Source organism: Myotis yumanensis, unplaced genomic scaffold (genome assembly GCF_028538775.1).
Source record: "Myotis yumanensis isolate MYYU_CA2020_CCGP unplaced genomic scaffold, mMyoYum1.0.hap1 SCAF_17, whole genome shotgun sequence".
In the NCBI taxonomy this organism is placed as follows: Eukaryota; Metazoa; Chordata; class Mammalia; order Chiroptera; family Vespertilionidae; genus Myotis; species Myotis yumanensis.
The window spans coordinates 30,400,107-30,423,664 of record NW_027223768.1 but is presented as its reverse complement, the minus strand read 5'-3'; the positions used below and the strand labels follow the sequence as shown (position 1 = coordinate 30,423,664).

General features: G+C 37.9%; 1 protein-coding gene and 1 pseudogene across 2 annotated transcripts in view; one reads left to right on the top strand and one right to left on the bottom strand.

The window, feature by feature from the left end:
• Positions 1-23,558, top strand: part of SYT14 (synaptotagmin 14) — a 126,917-nt gene that overhangs the window by 15,160 nt on the left and 88,199 nt on the right. For both annotated transcript variants that reach the window (XM_070396566.1, XM_070396565.1), the window contains exon 3: positions 22,251-22,415. In XM_070396566.1, coding sequence (XP_070252667.1) covers positions 22,304-22,415 — 112 coding nt within the window. In that variant the 5' untranslated portion in view covers positions 22,251-22,303. The remainder of the gene's footprint in view (positions 1-22,250; positions 22,416-23,558) is intronic.
• On the bottom strand, positions 4,382-5,081 carry LOC138996163 (biotinidase pseudogene; annotated as a pseudogene).

Here is a 23,558-nt window from a genome sequence, read left to right as displayed (position 1 = left end):
GTTTGGAACCAATCCTCTGCCAATACTGAGAGATGACAGTAGTTAAGTTTTGGGCAATTCAAAAGTCATAGGTGGATTTTTGACTGCATGGCAATGTTGGCATCACTTACCCCAGCGTTGTTCAACTATGGTTTTACTCATGGCCAAGATTTATTACAGTGATGTAATAAAGATATACAGTTGGATCATAAGGGAAAAAGACATGGGTAGAATCTGAGGGACTTCACGTGCAGGCTTCCTTATGCTCTCTCCCTCACATGAGGAGGTCACACCGAGGACATACTTCCCAAAGCAACAAGAAAAAAAATGCAGTGACACATATGCGATGGCTCTTCTTTGTCTGTTAGGAACCCCATGAAAGACTCAGAGCCTAAGGTTATTTTATGGTACTGATCATATAGACACCTTCTATCTAGCTTGTAGAAAATTCCAGACTCCCCGAAGAGCAGCAGAGGTTCTGCATAAATCATAGGTGTACACCAATGGTCTTGGCATTGATTATTGACTGGGGAACACTTTGGGAGCCATGTTCCCAGACACCAGCCAGCTAAGGGCCAAACTTGTAAGCCAGCTTTTCTAAGGATAAATCTTAGGCCTGCTATGCTAACTCTTTTCTATACCAAAGGTTAATGACAAAGGCCATGTTTTGAAGACAGCCTTTTTGAATTAATTTTTTAAAAATATATTTTATTGGTTTTTTACAGAGAGGAAGGGAGAGGGGTAGAGAGCTAGAAACATCGATGAGAGAGAAACATCAATCAGCTGCCTCCTGCACACTCCCCATTGGGGATGTGCCTGCAACCAAGGTACATGCCCTTGACCGAAATCGAACCTGGGACCCTTGAGTCCGCAGGCCGACGCTCTATCCACTGAGCCAAACTGGTTAGAGCTGAATTAATTTTTATATATGATGTGACATATGGAACAAAAATCACCTTTTTTGCATATGGATATCCAGTTTTCAGCATTGTTTATTGAAAAGGCTATTCCTTTTCCATTGGAATGTCTTCGTCCCTTTGTAGGAAATCAGTAGATCATATATTTATGGGTGTGTTTTTGTACACCGTCCTGCACCATTGATCCATTTGCCCGCCTTGTTGCCAGTACCAAACTGTTTAGATTATTGTAGCTTTATCAGCAGTCTCATTGTAAATTGATATATAAGAGATTATGACATCATATTAGTTACAACTTTATGATTGAATATGTGAATATGTTGTGAAGTGGTTATCACAACAATATTCCTGTGTATGTGTGTATGTATAGTTAACATCCATTACCACACATAGTACACATTTTTTTTTATAAGAACATTTAAGATTTACTCTCTTAGCATTATAGTCACTGTGCTGCATTTTACATCCCCAGGAGGTACTTATTTCATCACTGGAAATTTGTATCTTTTGACTACCTTTACCCAGTTTGCACACCCTTATTCCTGCCTCTGGAAACCACCAATATGTTCTCTCTATCTATGAGATGGGTTTTGTGTTTTGTTTTTTAGTTCTACAAAAAACAATATGGCTATATGGTCATCGGGTTGGCTATATGGTCATCAGGTTGTTTATTGGATCCCCAGAACTTACTCATCTTATAGCTGGACGTTTGTACCCTTTGACTAACATTTTCCAATTTTACCCTTCCTCATACCCTGGCAACTACCATTCTATTTCCTGTTTCTATGAGTTTGCCTCTTTTAGATTCCACATATGAGTATATGAGTGCCATCGAATGATATTTGTCTTTCTGTTTGAATTTTCAGTTAGCATAATGCCCTCAAGGTTCATCCATGTTGTTGCAAATGGCAAGAGTTCATTCTTTTTATGGCTGAGTAATATTCCAGTGTGTGTGTGTGTATGTGTGTGTGTGTGTTTACACCACGTTTTATCCATTCATTCATCCTAAGATTGACAGGTTGTTTCCATGTTTTGGTTGTAAATAATGATGCAGTGAATATGGGGTCAATGTATCTTTTCAAATTAGTGTTTTTGTTTACTTCAGATAAATAGCCAGAAGTGAAATTGCTGGATCATACAGTAGTTCTATTTTTAATTTTTTGAGGCACCTCCATACTGTTTTTCATAGTATGCTGCACCAGGTTACAGACATCTGGAGTTTTCTTGGTGGGAAGGTTTTGAACTTCACATTTACACATTTATTTTTTTTAAAATGTTTTTATTGATTTTAGAGAAGAAGGGCAAGGGAGAGATCATTGATCAGCTGCCTCCTGAACGTTCTCTACTGGTAATAGAGCCCACAACCCTGGGCATGTGCCCTAACTGGGAATTGAACCAGTGATCTCTCGGTGCATGGGATGACACCCAAACAACTGAACCACACCAGCCAGGGCACACATTTGGTTTTTTTAATAGGACTATTCAGGTTATCTATTTCTTCTTGAGTGAGCTCTGATTGTTTGTCTTTAAAGGAATTTTTTCATTTCATCTGAGTTGCTGGATTTATTGACATGAAGTTGTCCACAATATTTCTCTTATCCTACTAATATTGATAGTAATGAAATCTTTCATTCCTGTTATTGGTAATTTCTGTCTTGTCTCTTTTCCCCCCGATGATTCCAGCTACAGATTTATCTTTTTTCTTGGTGTTCTCAAAGAGCTAGATAGCGTTCATTGATATTTCTCTAATATGTATCTGTTTTGTTAGTTATTGATTTCTTCTGTAATCTTTATTTCCTCTCCTATTTACTTTGGGTTTTGTTTGCTCATGCTCTTTTGGTTTCTTAAGATGGATCATTTGAAACCTTGTTTTCTTAAGTATTCAGTGCTATAAAATTTCCTTGAAGCACTGTTTTGGCTGCATCACACAAAATCTTTTGTGTTATCATTTTCTTCCTGCTTTGACTTGTGGGTTATTTAGAAATGTATTTTTACTTTCTAAATATTTGGTTATTTTCCAGTTATATTTGTGAGTTTGATGTCTAATCAAATTTCATCATGGTTAGAAAATATACATAAATGACCTGAATCTTTTAAAATTTATTGAGAATTTTTTATGACTCAGAATCTGGTGTATCTTGATAAATATTTGTGTGCACTGGAATAGAAAGTTTATTCTGCTGTTGGGTGGAGTGTTTTATAAATGTCAATTATGACAAGTTGATTAATAGTGTTCCATTCTTTTGTGTCCTTAATGATTTTCTGTTTGTTCTATCAATTATTGAGAGGGGTGCTGAATGTTCCAATGATAATTGTGGATTTGTCTGTTCCTTAGCAGTTTATTATTTCACCTATATTGAAACTGTGTTATAAACATTTAGAATTGTATGTCCTTCTGGTGAATTTATCCCTTTATCATAACGAAATGACCTTTTTATCTGATGATGTTTTTGCTTTGAAATGTACTTTATCTGATATCAACAAAGTATAGCTGTTTCAGTTTTCTTTTATTATTATCACTAGAGGCCCGTTGAAGGAAGATTCCTGCAAGAATAGGGCTTCCTGAGGCCGGAGCGAAGCAGAGAAGGGAGCTGCCTCGGCTCCGTTCCCTTTTCCACTGCTTCGTTCCCTTCTGCAGCGCTTGGCTTCCTTCTACACTGTCTTCAGTCTTTGCTCTCTGCCATCTTTGTTGGGTTAATTTGCATATCGCTCTGATTGGCTGGTGGGCGTAGTGGAGGGACGGTCAATTTTCATGTTTCTCTTTTATTAGTGTAGATGGTATATTTTTCTGTCATTTTACTTTTTAAACTCTTTGTTATAAACTTTGTATTTAAATTAGATTTTTTTTTTTTTTTTTAAAAGCAACCACTACTAAAATTGTACAAAGGAAAGGAAGACCTCAGAGAAGAACAAATACAAATGGCCAACAAACGTCTGAGAAGATGTTCAACCTTATTAGTACTAAGGAAATGCAAATTAAAATAATGAGGGTTTTTTTTACCTTCGTAAGATTGGCAGAAATTCGAAAGATTATTCTGTCTTACATGGACCAAAAGGTGGGAAAATAGGCACTCATACACTGTTACTGGGGATGTGAAGTGAAATAAAAATCTTTAAAACAATTAAAACTGTGCCTATCTTTCTGCTGAGAAATTCCATTTCTAGGACTCTCACCTTTCAGAAAAACTTAGACATGTTTACAAAAATGTGTGTACAAGGATATTCATTGAGACAGTTTATAATAGCAAGAGTTAAAAAAGAATAAGCATAGAGCAGGTTAAAAAAAGGGTATCAATTATAAAATGCATAGAAAAAAACAGATAAGAGTTAGATGCACATCAAATTGTTGATGGCAGTTTCTCTGGAAGGAAAGTAGGATAAGGGTGTGGGGTAGTGAAGGTTGGCTCTCATTTCTTTCTTTATTTGCTCTATACGCATATATTCGTGTATTTCTTGCGTAACTGATAAACAGAACGATCCATAGATTAGTAAATGGCTTGTAATATCTGACATTCTTTAACAGGATGAATGTGTGGCACATAAGTTTGGGGAGTTTGGGTTTCATTTTTTAGGATCCTCGGGTCTCCTTTCAGTCTCATTTCACATGTCTTGGCTTTTGGCCCCTGGCTCGGTTCATTTCTGGATGCCTTTGGCCGACTGAGAGGACGGCTGGGACACTCACACACCTCCGTGTCATTGAATCGGTGGGGCTCCAGGCATGGGTTCCACCTGACCAATGGGGGAGACGGCATGAAGTCCAAAAATGGGTAAATGGATGCTCTTGTAAAGTTGAATCCATGAATGCCATCTTCTGGAAACACTATAATCTGTACACCCTTTTGGGCTGCAGTCATCACTTGCTGCTCATAGATGTCCAGGTTCTGGTTCATCAGCTCCAAGGCCTGCTTGCGGCTGGTGAGAGCTAGAGGGTTTGGACTCGAGATCAAATGGTGCTCGTACACCGCGGCCACGTACTGTTCAGTGTCGCCATCCTCCGCCATGCCACGCTCCCTGGTGTGGGCTCCCAGGGCCACTGCATAACAGCCGCAGAGGAGAAGAGCGAGGGGACTGCAGGCTCCAGACATGATGGAGACCGTAAATCTGCTCGGCAGAGGCCGCAGCCTCCCAATAGCCCTGCCTTCCAACAGCGACCCCTCGAATGGAGGGACGTGCAGAAGGTCCCAGTCGGAGAGAGCATGTAGTAATACTCACGCTTCCCCCAGAGCGCGGACTAACTTAAATTAGATTTCTTGTAGTTAGATCTGGCATTTAAATTTTTTAAAAATTGATTTTAGAAGGAGGGAGAGAAATATTGATTTGTTCTACTTACTTAGGCATTCATTTATTGGTTGAGTCTTGTATGTGCCCTGACCAGGGATCAAACCTACATCCTTGGTGTATTGAGACTATGCTCTAACCTACTGACCTACCTGGCGAGGGCTAGATCTGACATTTTTATTGCCTCACAGTTTCTCCTTTTTAATTGAAATGTTGAGACATTTATACTTAATGTGCTTTTTTTAATGGTTGACTTTAAAGATCTAGCATTTTGCTATTTGTTTTCTGTTTGTCTCATTTTTCCCTTTTGTTTTTATTTGCCTTCTCATGGAATAAGTATTTTTTATTCTTCCACTGTATCTAACTTTTAGTTTGTGATAATTTTTTGTATTATTTTAGTGACTTTATGATTCATGGTATACATATTCTTATCAGTTTAAGATTAATGTGAAATTTTACTACCTCATATGTAGTACAAAAACCTTAACTCTGTATATATTTCTATTCCTCCCATCTCACCCTTTGTGCTGTTGTTATCATATGTTTTATCTCTACATAGAATTTTTCATTACATTATTATTATTTTGGGTTTAAAGCATTGATTATCTCCCCTCCCATTTTTGTGGTAAAATATACATAATGTAAAATTTACTGTTATAATTACTTTTATTTTGTTTTTAGTCCCAACTCAAATACTTGAATGTACATTACGCTCTTTAATGTACAAACATCTCCAAGGAAACAAGTGGAACCCAAAGTCTTAAACAGCAGGACTCTCATTTAGAAAGCTGGTGTGGGCTGCAGTCTTGGGAGGAACAGCACAGGGGATCTGATCACGGCACAGCAGCTTGTGGCCAGGATGGGGGGCCTGTGTGCGTGATGGGCTTCCCCTCAGGACTCCCAGGAAACCTGAGCATCATCCCTCTTGTGGCTGACAGCTCCACAGCAGGGCTGGAAAGATCTAGGCTGACCGGTCATGTCCAGGGCCCTGAGTAAAGGCCCAGAACTCCAGCAGGGCCGCGAAGCCTGTCCAGAGCCTCTCTTGTCGAATGTCCAGGTCATCAGAAACAGTCCTGGGGGCTCAGGTGGGAAGGGGCCATGCAGGAGGGTTGCCAAGTCCCACTTCTGGGACTGAGGTCTCAGAATAGGACACTTGGGAGAGGTGTGGCACTGGCAAGGCCCCTGAGGTCAGAGGCCACAACAGTCTTGGGAAAGTTACCCACTGGGACCTGGGTAATCGCTTGTTACTTAGGGTCAGATTTCGTTGTTGTTGTTTTTGGTCTTTTGAAACGTTAGGTGGGACCATTCCTACGTTTACTCTGGAGTAATTTTTTCTCTGTTGTGAACGAGATCTTTCTTAGTACTCAGTGCCCCATAAGGTTTGAGGTTTTTCATTTTGGATCTTGAGACTAGGCCCTGTTGCTTGTCCCGTGTGAGTTTAGATCGCTCTTCCCCAGAATTCTCTTGAGGGATTCTTTTCCCAGCCTCTGAGAGTTCCCGCTCATAAACGGCCCCAGCACTCCTCAGCTCTTAGACTACTCAGTGCCAATGTTCAGAGTCCTCACTGTGTCCAGCTCCTTGTCCTCCGGTGCTCAGCCATGTGACCTTAGCTGCGCTCCAGGTCTGCCTATCCTTAGCTCAGGGAGCTAGATCCCTGGCCCTTGCTTGGAAACTTCCTCCAGGCAGTAAGCTTGGAAAAGAATAATCTCATTTTTTTTCTTTCTCAGTGCTCAGTGCCTTTTCTTTGCTGATGCTTAGTGTTTTGGTGGCATTGTTTTTTTATATTGCCTTAGTGTTGTCAGGTGGTAGGGTAAATCTTAATCCCTGTTACTCTATCTTAACTGGATAAAGTGATTATCAGAATGGGGTCATTTTTGGTATGTAAAGAGACCGTACAAAAATCTGGAGCAGAGGATTTTAAGACGGGGAAACTACACTTAAAATGGATAGGAATTGTGATAGGTCAATGTAGGTTTATGAATGAAAAGAAGTTTAATAATTTGTGAAAGTAGACAATTAGTTTTTGGCTCAGAGTTAGCTTAAGGGACGACATTTTTTTTAGCCAGCTGACATTCAACTTTTGAGTAGTTGGCTTAGAATATTCCAGTTGGATTTCTGAAAGGGATTATTTATTTTAAATTGTGATGTTCCAGAAATGTGACACAAATATGGTTGCTTATATCTATTTCTGCACTTTAAAACTTAAGTTTTAACAATGATAACAGATAATGCATGTCATATTTACTTAAAAGTTAAATGTTATACTTTTTATGCACATTGGGGAAATTAGTGCACAGTTATCTTAACTAGTAGGTATATGGTGCCATCTAATGGCTAATATTAAAATCTGTTTAGTAAGTGCCACAATGCTTAGCAGTTTGTTTATATGCTGATTAAATTTAACGCTGAAATCTTTGCTTTAAATGTCCAAGGTACAATTTTATTCCAACACTAAGGTATATGTATGTATGTATGTATGTATGTGTATATATGTATATATATATAAAAACATATTTTCTTTCAGTTTATAGTATTTTTAAAATTCAGCTATATCAGTGTCTGATTTTCATCACAGATAAAGGCATATATATGCAATTAACATATTTTAGGTTATATTCACAACAAATTTTGCATGGAAAACCAGTTACCAGTATAAGAAGCATGTCAAGTATACAAACCTTGCAAACGGCTATCATTTTTAGTTCTTGTTTCCTCTTCTTGGTTCCAATATTTATATAATAAAAGCCTAAGCCACCATTATGGCAGAATAACCAGAACTACCAGTTGCTATGATGCACACTGACCACCAGGGGGCAGATGCTTAACGCAGGAGCTGCCCCCCTGGTGGTCAGTGCGCTCCTCCTGCACACCCCCCACTGGGGATGTGCCCGCAACCAAGGTACATGCCCTTGACTGGAATCGAACCTGGGACCCTTCAGTCTGCAGGCCGACGCTCCATCCACTGAGCCAATCCGGTCAGGGCTACTTATAGATTCTTTATTTTATTTCATGTTTATAAATTTTATCTAAAATTAAAATTTATTGGACTTAATTTTTTCAAATAGTTAATACATATTTTCCTGAATATTAAAGGATTATAAATTTACTAGCAAACATTTGGGAAACATTAAAAACAGCATGTGTACCCAGCCAGCGTGGCTCAGTGGTTGAGCATCAACCTATGAACCAGGAGGTCATGGTTCGATTTCCAGTCAGGGCACATGCCTGGGTGGTGGGCTCGACCCCCAGTGGGGGGCATGCAGGAGGCAGCCAATCAATGATCCTCTCTCATCATTGATGTTTCTATTTCTCTCTCTCCCTCTTCCTTCCTCTCTGAAATCAATAAAAATATATTTAAAAAAAAGAAAAGAAACATAGCATGTGTTATCCTTAAACCCAGGATGATAACACTATTTATTGAATAGCCAGCATATTTTATTTTTTCTATAGATTTGAAATTTATTTATCCTATACCAATTTACCATGTATAGCGGATTATTTTTATATTGTTTCATTGTTCTATCTTTTAAATACTGTACTACTTAATTACAATTTGTTAATATATTCTTTAATACGTGGTTTAGTGAAACCTCATTACGACTTTTTGAACACCTGGAGTTGATTTGTATGTAGATTCATTTTCCCCTCATCTTACTGATTTCCCCAGCACAGCCTATTGAAAAGATGATTTCTCTCCAGCCCTCGTTGTCATATATCAGAATCCACATGTGCATGTGTCTATTTCTGGCCTCTCTAATCTGTGCGATTGGTCTGTTGTGTATCCTGTGCCCACACCCCCTCTTTTTAATTCCAGTTTTAAAATAATTCTTGATGTCTCATACAGCATCACCAGACAGGTTACTATTTTTGTGCTCACCAAGCAACGTTTTAATTACTATTTTAGCTGCTCTAATACCAGGAAGATGAATGTCCCGATTTCACATACTGTTAACCTTTCTGCAATTTTAAAAGTTTTCTCCAGTGTAAGTTTTAAAAGTTGTTCCTCTATCTCCCCACTTGAATCTGACTATTACCTCTGTGCCTAAATTCTTTTATTTTCTCATGTCGGTCCTCTAGACCTTGATAAGTTTTTGACTTTTGAATCAACCAATGAATGCATAAATGAGTGGAGCAATAAATCGGTTTGTCTCTCTCCCACTCCCTCCCTTCTTCTCTCTTCCCATCCTCCCTCTCTCCCTCCCTTCCTCTCTAAAACCAATCAATCAATAAAAATTAAACAACTAGCTCCTTTTAGACTATTACATGATCCTTCTCAGCAGTTAGGATTTATAAGTGCCTGAATAAGAAATTTTTGAGCACAGATTATGATATTTTTTATGAAACAAGTGATTCCCCATCCCTAAAACAAATACCAAGTATCAGCATATTCTGGGCCCTGTGCTAGGTGTTAGGAAGGAAACCAGAGATGCACGGGGAGGCCTTGCCCTCATGGAGCTGTCTTATGAAGGAGACGGATAAGTAAACTGGCAGTTTTGATCCATTGTGATAAGTCCTGTGAAAGAGGCATGTTCAGGGCACCATGAGGGCATACAGTTAAGGTCTCTTACTCATCCAGTCAAGTCCGAGAGGGCTTTCTGGAGGAATCCACACCTGATCAGGATCCCAAAAGGTAAGAGATTCAAATGGACAAGATCGAGTGAAGAGAGAAGGGAGGCAGAGAAGGGCAGTTCAATTAGTATGTGGGGAAACCTGGAGTTTCTTCTTTGCAAAGAGCCTGGGACATATTGCAAACATAATACTTTTTATAAATTGGCTACTATGTCTTAGAAGTTTTCATTCCCGGTTCGTAGGAAGTCCTCAGCAGTTTATCTTGGACAGTTGTAAAAGCTTTTTTTTTTTTTTTTTTTAAATCCTCACCCAAGGTCATGCTTCTGTTGATTTGAGAGCGAGGGAGAGAAACATTGATTGTTTGCCTTCCCTATTTGCCCCGACCGGGACCTGAACCTGCAACTTGGCTATGTGCCCTGACCAGGAATTGAATCCACCACCTTCTGATGTATGGGATGACGCTCCAACCAACCGAGCCACACCTGTCAGGGCTATTTCTATTTCTTTAACAATGATTTTGAGGGGCTCTGATTCCCTTCTTTTAACTCTAAGACACTATTTGCATATGAAACATTCAAAGGAATTATTATGGTGCTATATGCTCATGTACTACATAATGACATTTTGCTCTACAAGGGACCACCTATAAGTGGTTCCATAACTGTTGCCTGGTGATGTAGCTGCCTTAATGCCATAGTGCAAGACGTTACTCACGTGTTTGTGGTGATGCTGGTATAAACAAATCTGCTCTGTTAGTCATAGAAGAGTGTAGCACAGGTAATTATGTACAGTGTGTATAATACTCGATAACGATAATAAATGGCTGTTCTGGATTGTGTGTTACAGGCACCTCTCACAGACACCAGTGAGGCGTTCTCAGCCCCCGGAGTGGGAGGGAGAGCACTGTCCCCAACCTCGATTCTTGTCTTTCATACAAAGGAATTTAAAAGAGAAAATTCCAGAGGATTGCATTGTGATGAAGCCAATTTTATTAAAGCCATGAAAGCCAGCAAATTTGTTAAAGAAGTGAGGCAAGCAAATCTACACATCTGGCTTACGCAGGGCAGACGGGCTCCCAGCTACTCTGAAGAGCAAGTTGGGTGGGGCTGTGAGGCATTACATGTCTATCCTCCTGCCTACAGGTTTCAGAATTCCTCTGCTGAAGTTTTGGGTACAGATTCATTCTCAAGGCCCCTTTTCACTTTGTTGTGGCCTTCCCAGAATTCACGAGGAGCACCTGGCAATGTTATCTTGCCAAGCCTTGAGGCTGCTGGCTTCTTTGTTTACGGAATAAAACTGCCCTTTTTTCCTTTCCCCTCCCCACCCTGGTTTCCTGCATTCCCTCCTGAGGGAGGCTTTTAACCATTTATTTGCTCTGTGTCCTCTGCTGGGGAAGATAATGGCTGGTTATTTACAAGCCCGCTGCAAATGGCCCACACTGTTTGGCCTTGTTTTAACTTTCCTGTCTCAGTTTCCCTATTCCTCTTGTGCTGGAATTTTCCTAGCTTCTTCATTACACTGTAACATGTGTATTTACTGTACTCTACTTTTTATTGTTCTGTAAGAGTAGCTCTTAAAAAAGTTTGCTATGGCACAATATGCCATGTTGCCCTGGTAGCAGACTTAGACATCCTGTATTTACTATGTCTCTTGATGGCACCATTTCCTCTTGTGCTTGATTTAGTCTGTTGTTTTGTGTGTAACACACTGTACAGGCTCATAGCCTAGGCTTGGGTAAGTGCACTCGATGGTGTTCGTACAACAACGAACTCGCCTAGGACATTTCTCAGAACATATTCCTGTTGTTAAGTGACACCCACCCTTTAAGTGGTACACTCCCATCCCTTCATCTTTTGGTCTTTTCACTCTAAAAGACCTAGAAGGAGAATGTTCCAAACTTCATTAATATTTCACCTCAGTCACTATTTTAACCAGAAGATAGCGACTTGTCGCTTTAATAAGCTTCAAAATTAATTGAACTCTAGTTCTCAGAAATGTTTTCTTCCTTTAGGAACGTGTCAGTGCTTTGAAGTTGAGGCTAAGTGGAAGGATATATATGTCTTTGGGTGTCCAGAGGGAGCAAAAAACATGGAAATAATTTTCAAAAGATTTAGAGAGGTTTGGCTGCCACCCACCTGAATTTAGAGGAAACTGAGGAGGAGAGGCTTAAAAAAAGAAGGAAGTATGAGACAGGAGGAGTTGATAGCCTCTCTTTAAAATAGACTGACCTGGCCTTTAGGTCTTGCTGGTGCTAGCAAAGACAAACTTTACTGAGAAAAGATCAAGCTCCCAGCAGCACTTATTCCAAATTGCAAAACAAAAATTACGCTTAATAGTATTCGAAAAGTTTTTATAAAGGGGATGATATTGTATCTCTACCCTATTTCTGTTTTACCATGGCATCCAAACCACTTTCCCTCTACAAGTTATTAAATACTCGTGGCCCGGTGCATGGACGTGTGCACATTGAAAGGAAATTAATTACAAGAAAGATTCGTGCAGTAAACGTTTATTTTTAAATTGCCAGTGCCCGTCACATGTACCAGTCCGTCAGTCACGTGCGATTGGTGCCAGTGAGAGCATGCACGAGTCAATGTTGTGTGTCACTTTAGCCGTTTATATATAGAGATTGCCAAATTCTTACAAGTATCAGTTTATGTTGTTAATGCTTTTTTCCTTTATAGACAGTTTCATTGACATGTTTTTTTATTTGCTTTTTGTTTCTTTTGATTTCTTATTGTGAAATCTCCAAATCCATTGTTTAATTAATAAAAAAACCCTTCTGAATTACTGGATGTACTTTAGTGTTTTTATGCAATTATAATGATTACCATTAATTTGCTGATTTGAAAATTCTCAAAATTCCTTTATGAATATGAACTTTCTAAACATTTTTATGACAGTAACTTTAGCCATTTGGGACTTGTTTAAATAGAACCTCTTAGTCTTTCTCTCAAGCAAATTGTTAATTCAGTCCTCTAAATTTTATGCTCTTACAGCCTTTCTTGATAGCCTGTTTCCATTCTTAATCCCCACAGTATTTCTGTAACTAATGTTTTGGATATCATTACAGGTCATTTTCTATATTTCTAATCTGAGAGTTCTATATTATGTGGTCTGTGTATACTAAACCTTAGATACATACCTTTTTGTCATATAGTATAAATTAATTTCACCCTTTGCATTAGGCCTTTTAACATATGCTTTGTGAATTTGTTTCTGTTTCTCTCTGAGTCTTTTAATGTTCTCAGTTTTATTTTGAAATTGGAGACCATACTGCTTTAATAAGAATCTGAGAGTGAAATAGAAGGCTTAGTTTTCACCTGTCAGAAACTTTATACTGCTGATTTCTGCTTGACTTTTGTCATACCATTATTTATTTTTCATTTTTTCGTGACACATTCTACTAAGCCAACATTTTTATTAACCTTTCTTAGTGTTGGGGCCCTGGTGGGATAGTAACGTGAAATTATCCATATTGAACTTAGTTTTATTTTGATGTTATTATTCCTTTAATATATTGAGGTCCCTATGTATACATCTTTCTTTTAATGAATTAGCAACCATGCTCAACCTAGTGTTCCTAGGACCCTTTACAAAATTAATAACATATTCTCAATTCCTTCATCCAGGTCATTGGTAAAGGTATTAGGTAGCAGTGCATAGAGTGACTTTCTTTAAGCTGGTTATGAGGCATTGTGTTTTAGATGTAATTGTACATTCTTTTGTGTATATTCATTCTATCTATCTACCTACCTACCTACTTATCATCTATCCGTTACTGACGTTTGGGGACTTGGGGTTCCCCAAGATAGAAATCAAGAGGAAATCCTAGAGAAATTTCCAGACAGATTTTATTAAGCTTATGCTCGAGTACAAGGGAGGCAGCACAGAGGAAAGGAGGGTCCTCTGAACTGGCTGGGGGGCTGGCTCTGCGGGCTGTTCTTATAAGCTGGGGACCAAGCAGGTTCACACGTGGAATTTTCCACATGGGGGTTGGAGAAGCAGGCAGTTAGAAGGGAGATAAAATTTTGCTTTTTTTTTTTTTGAACAGGAAGTAGAGGAGCGATGACATTCTTGTGGCTGACTTATCAGTGTTTCTAGCCATCTGACTTCTTTGGGATCAGGATAGGGGCTGCTGGGTGGCTCCAGCTCTGTGGGGGTTTTATCCAGTGTCCTGGGGATCCCAGGCCCAGGGTCCTATGCTGTCCCAAACCTGTATATATTTCAGCACCCAGTCACCTACACAACTATTTGCTGTTTCCTGACTCAAGTTGCTGGGCCAGAAAAAGAGAATATTCAGCGAGGGAGGGAGTGACTTGAATGGCCTCTTTAGCATTAGACCTAGTCACCAATAGGCAAATATTGGTTGAGCAGCGAGGTTGGTACAGGCAAAAAAACCAAAACCGGTTCTGTATCAGTATGTGTCTCAGAGATCTTATGTGGTAGGGCTGCCAGAAAGCCTCCTGACTTACTTGGGCTTTCAAATCTTAATCTGGAATCTAGATCCTATCTGTAAGTTTGTTGACTAAACTGAAGTTTCATTTTAGAGAAAATGGTGAGATTTGTTTGGGAAGTTAGACATCATATGTTTTCCTTGTCTAAATAATTAGTCATCCTTTCATGGAAGGCAATTAATAAGTTATCTTGACATATTTTTCTGAGACATAAAGGTTGCTCCGTGGTTTCACCTGTTTTTCTAGAGAATTGAACGTTGGTATTTTGATAACTTGGACTAATATTTTCTCATATAACTGCCATGGTTTTTTAAAGATATATCTGCAACATTTTAAATATGTTCACAAAATCACTAAGTCATTTATGTGTTGTTAGGTCATTGTAATAGGATGCCATGTATTGGAAGGTCTCTATTGTTGGAAATAGAAGCATCAATGAAGCAAGTACAGAAAAAGCATTTTTAAGATTAATCCAGGATATGTGTTTATACCTTTACTAGCTTGTATTTAGAAGACAGCCTGAGGTCTAATTCTCCATTCCCAACCTTATATCTACCAGAGTGACCTTAGCACTTCCATGTTTAAAATACTTTATTGAGTCCTCTTTGCCTTCAGGATAAAATTCAAAGTCCATTTTTCTAAGGACTTTCATGGTTTTGTCCTTGCCTGCTATCCAGCTTTTTCTCTCAACACTTTACATCTTTTATTCCATCCCCATACCGTGCCATTATCTCTTGCCTCTGGGCCTTTTTGCTATAAATACTCTCCTACCCTTTTGCTTTGCCCTTGCTCTTTCTCATTCTAGAATCTTCCTTTTTCCGAGATATATACCAGTGGAAAAAATAGAGAGCCCAGAACTAAGTCCATGTATCTACAGTCAACTGTTCTTCAACAAGGGTGCCAAGAACACACGAGGGAGAGGACAGTCTTTTCAGTAGTGGTGTTGGGAGAACTGGATATCTACAGGCAGAAAAGTGAACTGGGGCCTTTATTTCACAACCATATAACAAATCAACTCAAAATGGATTAAAGACTTTAATGTAAGACATGAAAATGTAAAACTACTAGAAGAAAACATAGGGAAGAAGCTTGACATTGGTCTGGGGGAGGATTTTTTTTAATATATATGACATAAAAAACAAGCTAATGAAAGCAAAAATAAACAAGTGGGATTGCATTCAACTAAAAAGCTTCTGCACAGCAAAGGAAACAATCAACAGAGTGCAAAGGCAACCTATGTAAGGGGAGAAAATACTTGCAGACCATATATCTGCTAAGGGACTAATATCTAAAATATTACCAGTGAATAACAAAAATTTTAACATTGATTTAGGATTTTTTTTTTGCTATAATGACATTGAATGAAGTTTTAATTTATTACATGGTGCTTAAAAGAAATATTCTATGTGGTTTGACATTTCGAACAAATTGGGTAGAATTTATTTTATCAACGTTGTCAGGTCACTTTTCCCAGAGGCCAATTTTGTTTCTAAGATCCTAGGCCTCACTACTATCTGTGCCTACCCCTCTGTTGTCCGTGTAAGTTACCCAGCAAGGAATTATATCACTTGTGAATAATTGCCTTTTCCCCCATGGATTTTTTAAACATAAAACCAAGTTAATAGTTATATATTATTATATTCCTTTCTTTGATTATATGCCGTCTTCCAGCTTTGCATTATTTGTATCATAATATAAAAATTTCAAGAGAGATTTCATTGTTTTTCTTTATAGTTATTTTTTAAATTTTTATTGTCTAGAGTTTTACATATGTCTCCTTTTTCCCCAATTGACACCTCCCTCCGTCCCCCCCCCCCCCATTTCCACCCCAGGCAAGCCCCCACTGCCCCAGTGTCAGTGTCCACTGGTTATGCTAATATGCATGCATATAAGTTCTTTGGTTGCAAGAGAGATTTTATTTATGTAGGTAGCTGAGATGTTACAAAAGGAAGTTTAAACATATTAAATTGATCTTATCTTTCTACATTGTTTTGTGAAAATACTGATAAATTCTCTATTTTCTGTTCAAACCTGAGCAAAACACATTGTGGAATTTTTCTGATTAGAAAAAATATTTAGGGCTTATTAAATGGAAAGTGTTTTGTTTTCTTTTAAATGAAAGCTGACTTCTTACATAGTTCACATTTTGTTCAAGAGATAGAATTGCATCTATTAAATGAATTATTAAAGCCTCCGTGACATGTAGTTGGAGGACTAGTGTTTCATGTCCAGCAGGACAAATCAGCGATACAGACCTTATAATGCAAATTGTAAGTTGTTTCTTTTTATCCTTCTTTTTTAAAGAACTATAAGAGGCATAGGTACTTTTCATTTAAATTTGCATTTAAAATATAATGGGCAGAATAGTTTTGTAAAATTTGTTTTACAATGTATGATTTGTTTGGATAAAAATGTTTTATTGAGAGAAGAGTATTATACAAATAAATTAATATTGAAGATATGTTGGCTTAATCGTATTTCTCTTATACTTATTTTTATGTATATCCTAGTATTTTTTTAAAATAAACTTTCCTAGAAAATGTTTTTTGTGATAAAATGCCAACTAGAATTTAGGTGAATTCTGCAATACTTTCAAGTCGAGTGGATTTGTTCTTGCTTTTATTTTGTAAGACTATTCTTTTGTCATTTTCTTTTTTTCTTTGTCATGGCCAAATGAATTTTATTGAAGCTTGAATTTTTGACAAAAATATTTTTATAAATTTATCTTTTGCAAATATATGTATATATGTATATATCTATATATATTTGTAAATATATAGTAAAGATAACAACTAAAGCCAGTAAGTATACAGAACATAAATAATCATTAACCTTTGAGAAGCTAAACTTTTTGTTATTTTCTGGTGACATTATTATATCTGGTACTTTTCTTACTTTGCAGTATTGTCTTCATATTCAGGATCATATAGCTCACAGAAACCTTATCTATATTTTTGTTGAGCATTACTAATGAACATCTGCTTACTATTCTATAGAATACTTTGTTTTGTTTTTTTTTGTTTTGTTTGTTTTTTTTTTTAATATATTTTATTGATTTTTTACAGAGAGGAAGGGAGAGAGATAGAGAGTCAGAAACATCGATGAGAGAGAAACATAGATGAGCCGCCTCCTGCACATCTCCTACTGGGGATGTGCCCGCAACCCAGGTACATGCCCTTGACCGGAATCGAACCTGGGACCTTTGAGTCCACAGGCCGACGCTCTATCCACTGAGCCAAACCAGTTTCGGCAGAATACTTTGTTTTTAAACTTTTATCAACTTTCCAAAACTTGCTATATTACATATTAACGTGACATTGATTGAGTTTCTAAGCATAGTGCTAAAATTAATTTTAGAATATTTTGAAAAGTATCTTGAATATAAAAATTATGATTCCAGTTTTATAATTTATATAGCTATTTTGAGAAAGTTGAAATCATTTGCTATCTTTTGACATATATAAAAGGTAAACCATAAAATACGTTCTCATAATACATGTAGTAAGCCATATCACTTTGATCACACTGCTTTCCCTTTTTACATTGCAGGTTGGCAGATAAGGAAGCAGTGTTGCTTGGTGTTTGGGACCATGGGCTCTGAAGGCAGAATGTCTGGGTTCAAATCCAGGTTCTATCATTTCCTAGATTTGTGACCTTAGACAAGCTAACTACTCTCTGGGCCTCAGTTTGCTGATCTAGTCTAAGATAATGTATGGTACTTAACTACCATAAAATGGTTTTCGGCATTAAAGCTTAAACTGGAAGAGAGTATAACAGTGCCTGGCAATAGGAAGCAATAGGGGTTAATATCTAACGTTCAGGGTTCAGAAGTCAGTGTGCCTGCATTCAAATCAAGATTCTGTCACTGAAAAATAATTTTAAGAACTCAAAAATTATATTTTTTTCTGAGCTTCAATGCCCATATCTATACACTTGGTTGTGGCTGTGTGCCGGTAGAGATTTTTGGAGATCCTCCTTAAGAGGTATTATGTGTGCATCTTAAATATAATTTACTTGTTTGCAGTGGATGATCTAGAATGTTTGAAAAAAGTAGGTTTATGTGTAGGTAGATTAACCAGAATCTTAGAGATGTTTATGCTGCATAAGCAGATTCACAATAGAAATAAAATTTTGGCGGCAAATTTCCCTCTTATTCTGGGTGAAAATATATTTTATATCATTGAGATCTGAGTTAGTAAATTTCAATTTTTTGATAGGGTAATAGCATTCATGTCTTTAACTTTAGTGTATTTCTATTGCAGTTTGATGTACAAGTGGCATTTATCCAATGTTTTCACACTTAGAACTGTAACTGGCCAACTTCTGGCATCATGTCATTTGAAATAAATATTATTCTAATCCTGAGATAAGGATGAAAAGAGAAGTCTGAAGCTTTTTAATACTTTCTGTTAGAAAATATGTTATTTATTTCTTATCTACAACCATATTTTAAAATTTTAAGTGTATAAAATTTTTCAGTGAACGTAGAAAATGGACATTTTGGTCAGACAATGGATAAAATGGGAGTTGTGTGAGTAGTATATTTACATTAGACATCTTTCTCCTTTTCCTAGTGGGGAAAGATTTTGTGTTAATTTGTCCAGTGTCACCGTATATATTTATCTAAAAAGGAGTAAAGTAAGAGATTTACCAGTAATAAAGCCTGTTACCTGTCGTGTGCCACTTGGGCTGTATTGAGTCAGTGGAGTCCTTCACATGGACTAGGATGGGCAAAGGGAACACTCCCACATGGTTTGTACCTGACCTGAGCCTCCCCAGAGCACTGGGCTATTTCCCTCTTTCCCAGGCATCCACACGGAAACATTCTGCTGGCCTTTCTCACCTAACATGTCAAGCACTGAATTCATTGTCTACCTCTCTCCTCCGTCCCTCTTTAGCTGCATTCCCTAACCCACATGCCTTCCTTATGTTTTTTCATTTGGTTAATAATGTTACCATTCACTTAAGCTGGAAACGTTAGAATTATCCTAACCTTCCCTTCACCCACACTCTCTACGTTGGGTTATTACCCGTTTCCTGGAACAAAGACTGGGATTCACTTCTCTGTGTCACTGATGTAAGGACTCAATATTTTATCTCTCTCTCGCTCCCAATTTTTTTTTGGGGGGGAAGCAAAACAACAACAACAACAAAACACACCAAAACCTCATATTTTGCTACCATTCGCTTTCTACTGCATTTCAGTTTTCTAATTGTTTTAAGCAAAAAGAGTTCAACAAGTATAAAAGATTTAGGATGATATTGAAGGTTCTTGGACGTTTCTGACCTTGCTTTCATCTGCAGTCACAGCTTGGCCGGCATATTTTTCTCTCCTGAACAAACATTCATTCACTTGCAATTGTTTATTTAATGTCAGCTACATGGTAGTGTGCTAGGTGCTTTGAGAATACAGAGGTAGCCAAGAGAGCCATGACGGCGCGCCGTTAGTGCTTGGAGAATGCGCGCACATCGTCTCCGTGGCTCTGACCATGCTCTTCCATCTGCCCTTTTTCTGTTTGATAGCACTCTGTTAATTTTTCATGCCCTGCTCGAGTGTCATTTCCTTTCTGAAGTGTTCGTTACTTCCCCAAGTAGTAGTTCTTCTTTGTGTTCCAGTAATACTTTATATTCATACCTCTAGTACCTCCCCTGTCATACTTGTTTATAGTTGGTCTTTCCCCCTCGGTTAAATGTAAATATGGGACGGAGGGAGATGAAAGAGGAACACAGAGAGAAGGATTGAGGCAAGATGGGAAGGAGAGAAGGAAAACAGGGCAAGCAGGATGAGAAATAGTTGAAAACAGACTCTGAGGCCAGACAGGGGTTTGAATACTGACTCTTCCACTTATTGGCTGGGCACATTGTTTATATCTTTGTATCACAATTTATAGTGGGAATAATAATAGCATAATTGTGAAGATGAAGAGAGTTAATATATGTACTAGTAAAAGTGTTTACAACAGTGCATGCTCTATGTGTTTATTGCTATTTTTGTTAGCAGTAGCTTAAGTGAAATGAGCTATGTTTCCTCTCTCATTTAGTTTTCTAAGAAATGGGAAGTTTTCAGACTACATATTATCTAACCCTGTGTGTTCACTTAAGGCATCAAATTTCTGAGTGAGTTTTGGGCCTGGGGGAGAGGGGAGCGCCTGCACATATTTGCTGTTTACGGTGTAATAGTGAATATAAGGATATTGCGCGTTTTGCTTCTTCATAAACTACAGTAAGCATTTTGCCCTTTCATACCAGACTCTGTCTTGCTTCTGACCTTCCTAGCTTTTAGAAATCCTGCTGATGATTCTTCTCTTTCAATTATTATCTCAACCTTTCGGCTTGGTGCATACCACTGCTTTTGTCATCTAGCTTGGATCTTTCTATTAAATTATTATTTTCTTTCCTGTCTATTCTTCAGCCTGAAAGCGAGAGAGGCAGGACAGAGCTGTCTTCTTGGTTCTAGTAGCAAGAGCTGCTCCTCAGCATCAGCCTCATATTCATAGAGCACTTCCCCCCGTTCCTGTCCCTCCTCCACTCACTCTCAGTGCCTCCCTGACAGTACCACTCTCTGCTCCACCCTCTGTCACAGCACCGTTGACCCCGCTGTGAACAGGTGCAGTGTCATATCGGTTCTACACCTGGATGTCTGGCTTTCACAAGGAATGAAAATCTAGGAGATGAGAGCACTCATCACTGGCTGGTTGGTGACTTCGCTTTAAACAAGTGAGTTGGATGCTAATGGTCAAGGCTCTTGCGATTAAGAAAAGAATCTTGGAGGAGATGACATTTTAGCTGCTACTTGAGCAGTGGAGGAAGAAGGCAGGTTGGAGAGGGTATTTGAGGCTTAGGATTTATTCTCAGTTGATATTTGAGTATTATATTTAAGGCACTGGGGCTATAAAAATTTAGTTCTTGTTAACTCCAAATGATTGGTGAAGTGACAAATAAGGCAGATGTTGAAAGAAAAGAGGGGTTGCTGAGGATCGGAGAAGTTGGAGATTTTGTCTGTTTTCATGCTACAAAATCTCCAAGATGATTTCATGCGTCCTTTTGAGATCAGATCTTCTTGAGAATCTGGCGGTTCATCATAACAAAGTTTTACTGAGTTTCTAGAATATACGATGGTCTCCCGTCTCTGCACCTTTGCACATGCTGTTTCTTTTGCCTGGAATAGTGTTAACTCAGCTACTTCTTACTAATTCTTAAAATATAATCATAGAGGTGGTAACGTTCAGAAAAGCTTCCTTGATTTTTCAGCTCTGGATCAAGTGTTTCTGTGGGTCTCATAGTCCCTACCTCTCCCCTCTCCCCCAAGTCATAGCCTTTATTATGCCATGTTGTAACTGCTTTCATCAGACTGTTCGTGGAAGACAGAAACTGTGTATATGATAATGCTTGGTGTATGGTTGCTGCTCCAAAAATATTGGTTGGTTGAATGGATGAGTGGGACATGGTAGAGGAGGAGATGGTAGGGAGGAGACTGGCTCATTACAGCAACGGGAAGAGAGAGAGAGCAACAACAAGGTGTATAGTAATGCATGCACCTGATTCTGAGACAATGAGTGGGACCATTTGATTGGAGTAAAATATTGAAAAGAGAGGCTGGGGCTTTGAATGTCAGGTTAAGTCCAGAGTTTATTTAATAAAAAAGGGCCTTTGAAGCTTTTAGAGAGATGAGTAATGATATACATTCTCACAAATTTGATTAAGTAATATACTTGTGCATGGGAAATAGTTTTTGTAATTCTTGTGTTAAAATTTTTGTAATACTCTTCAATGAACTAAATGTAAAACTGCCAAGTTTGAAGACTTGTCTTTTAAGATTGTCCTAACGTAATTTATAGGGAAACTTTTAGAAGAGTTGAATACATTTTCTGAGTGAATCGAATAACTTTTAAACTTTGCGGTTTGTCTTTTTTATAAACTAAACTCTTGTGAACTATGACAGTTTAAAATATAATTTTAAAAAGACAGTAATCTGACATTTCTATGGGGGTTTCCTTATTTGTGGTTAAAGAGGAGTGAATGCTGACAGCTGTGACTTTTCTCTCTCTAGTATCTCCAGAGGCAGTTGGATTTTTGTCAGCGGTTGGGGTGTTTATTATCTTGATGCTGCTCCTTTTTCTCTATATTAATAAGAAGTTCTGTTTTGAAAATGTTGGCGGGTTTCCAGATCTTGGTCCAGGATACAGCACAAGGAAGAATTCACAAGATAAAATTTGTAAGTACGGTCACTGCTTCTCTTGTTTGTTCTTTCTATCTGTACTATCCTATTATTTTTTAAAATACATAATAAAGAGGTTGGTTTTGACATACTATAAATTAACATTTGAACCACTATTCTGTGAGAATAAAAGATCTATTAAGTAAATTAGGTTCAGTAATCTTTCTGTTGTCCACAAATTGCTAATATATTGCATAAAGATGAATTGCTACGACTACAAAATAACTTATTTTTAAGATAAAAGATGTACTTTGAGACTATAAAATTAATAGATATGCTTGAAGAAGAAGGGAGAATTTTGTTGCCTTGTCTGGCTTAAATCTCTTACCCAAATAACTCGTGAATTAGCTTTCCCCCATGTCCCTAGAAAGCTTTTGGAAGTATTCACTCTTTCCTTTACCTGCTGTTGGATGCCCAGCTGATAGATAATTGGATTGCTTGGAGAAGGTTTTCTTTAGTAACTTGGTGTATAAAAATCTGGTTAGAAAAATTAGTGTTCCTTTTCCTTCCTTGGCAACATAGGCATTGTATCACTTACTGTTACTCAATACTAGGAAAGACGAGGGAGGGCTGTAATATTGTTCTTTCTCTTATGGAAACATTTTCCTTGGAGTTATTTTTAAAAGTTATTGAGCCCCTTACTTGCTATTTCCGAAGACTGGGTTGTATAAATGACAGAAGGAGCATGTGAACCATTATCAGGGCAGGGCGTTAGTGTGGAAGAATTCCGAGGGGCTACCACAGAGAAACTTTGCTTTCCTTGTCTATTGCATGTATTGGAGAGTTGGTTTTCTCTTCTGGTAACTTAAAAAGTGATAGCCTCATTGTGTGTAAAAGTCTATTTGTTATTGAATTACATCTGTCACTTGCATTAGGAAGCTACAGTACTTTATGTGGTTTTGATTTGTTTCTCATAATTCAACCCTGCATTTTGATCATTTGTATAGAATGATCAGGCGAAAGCTATCGCTGGGAGGCCTCCAGTCATTCTCTGGATCAGCATTTGGTCCAATGACCCCTTTATATTCTTAAAAATTATTGAGGACCCCAAAAGAGCTTTTGTTTATATGCGTTGTATCTATTGATATGCATCATATTAGAAGTTAAAGCTGAGGAGAGTTTAACATATTTTTATCAATT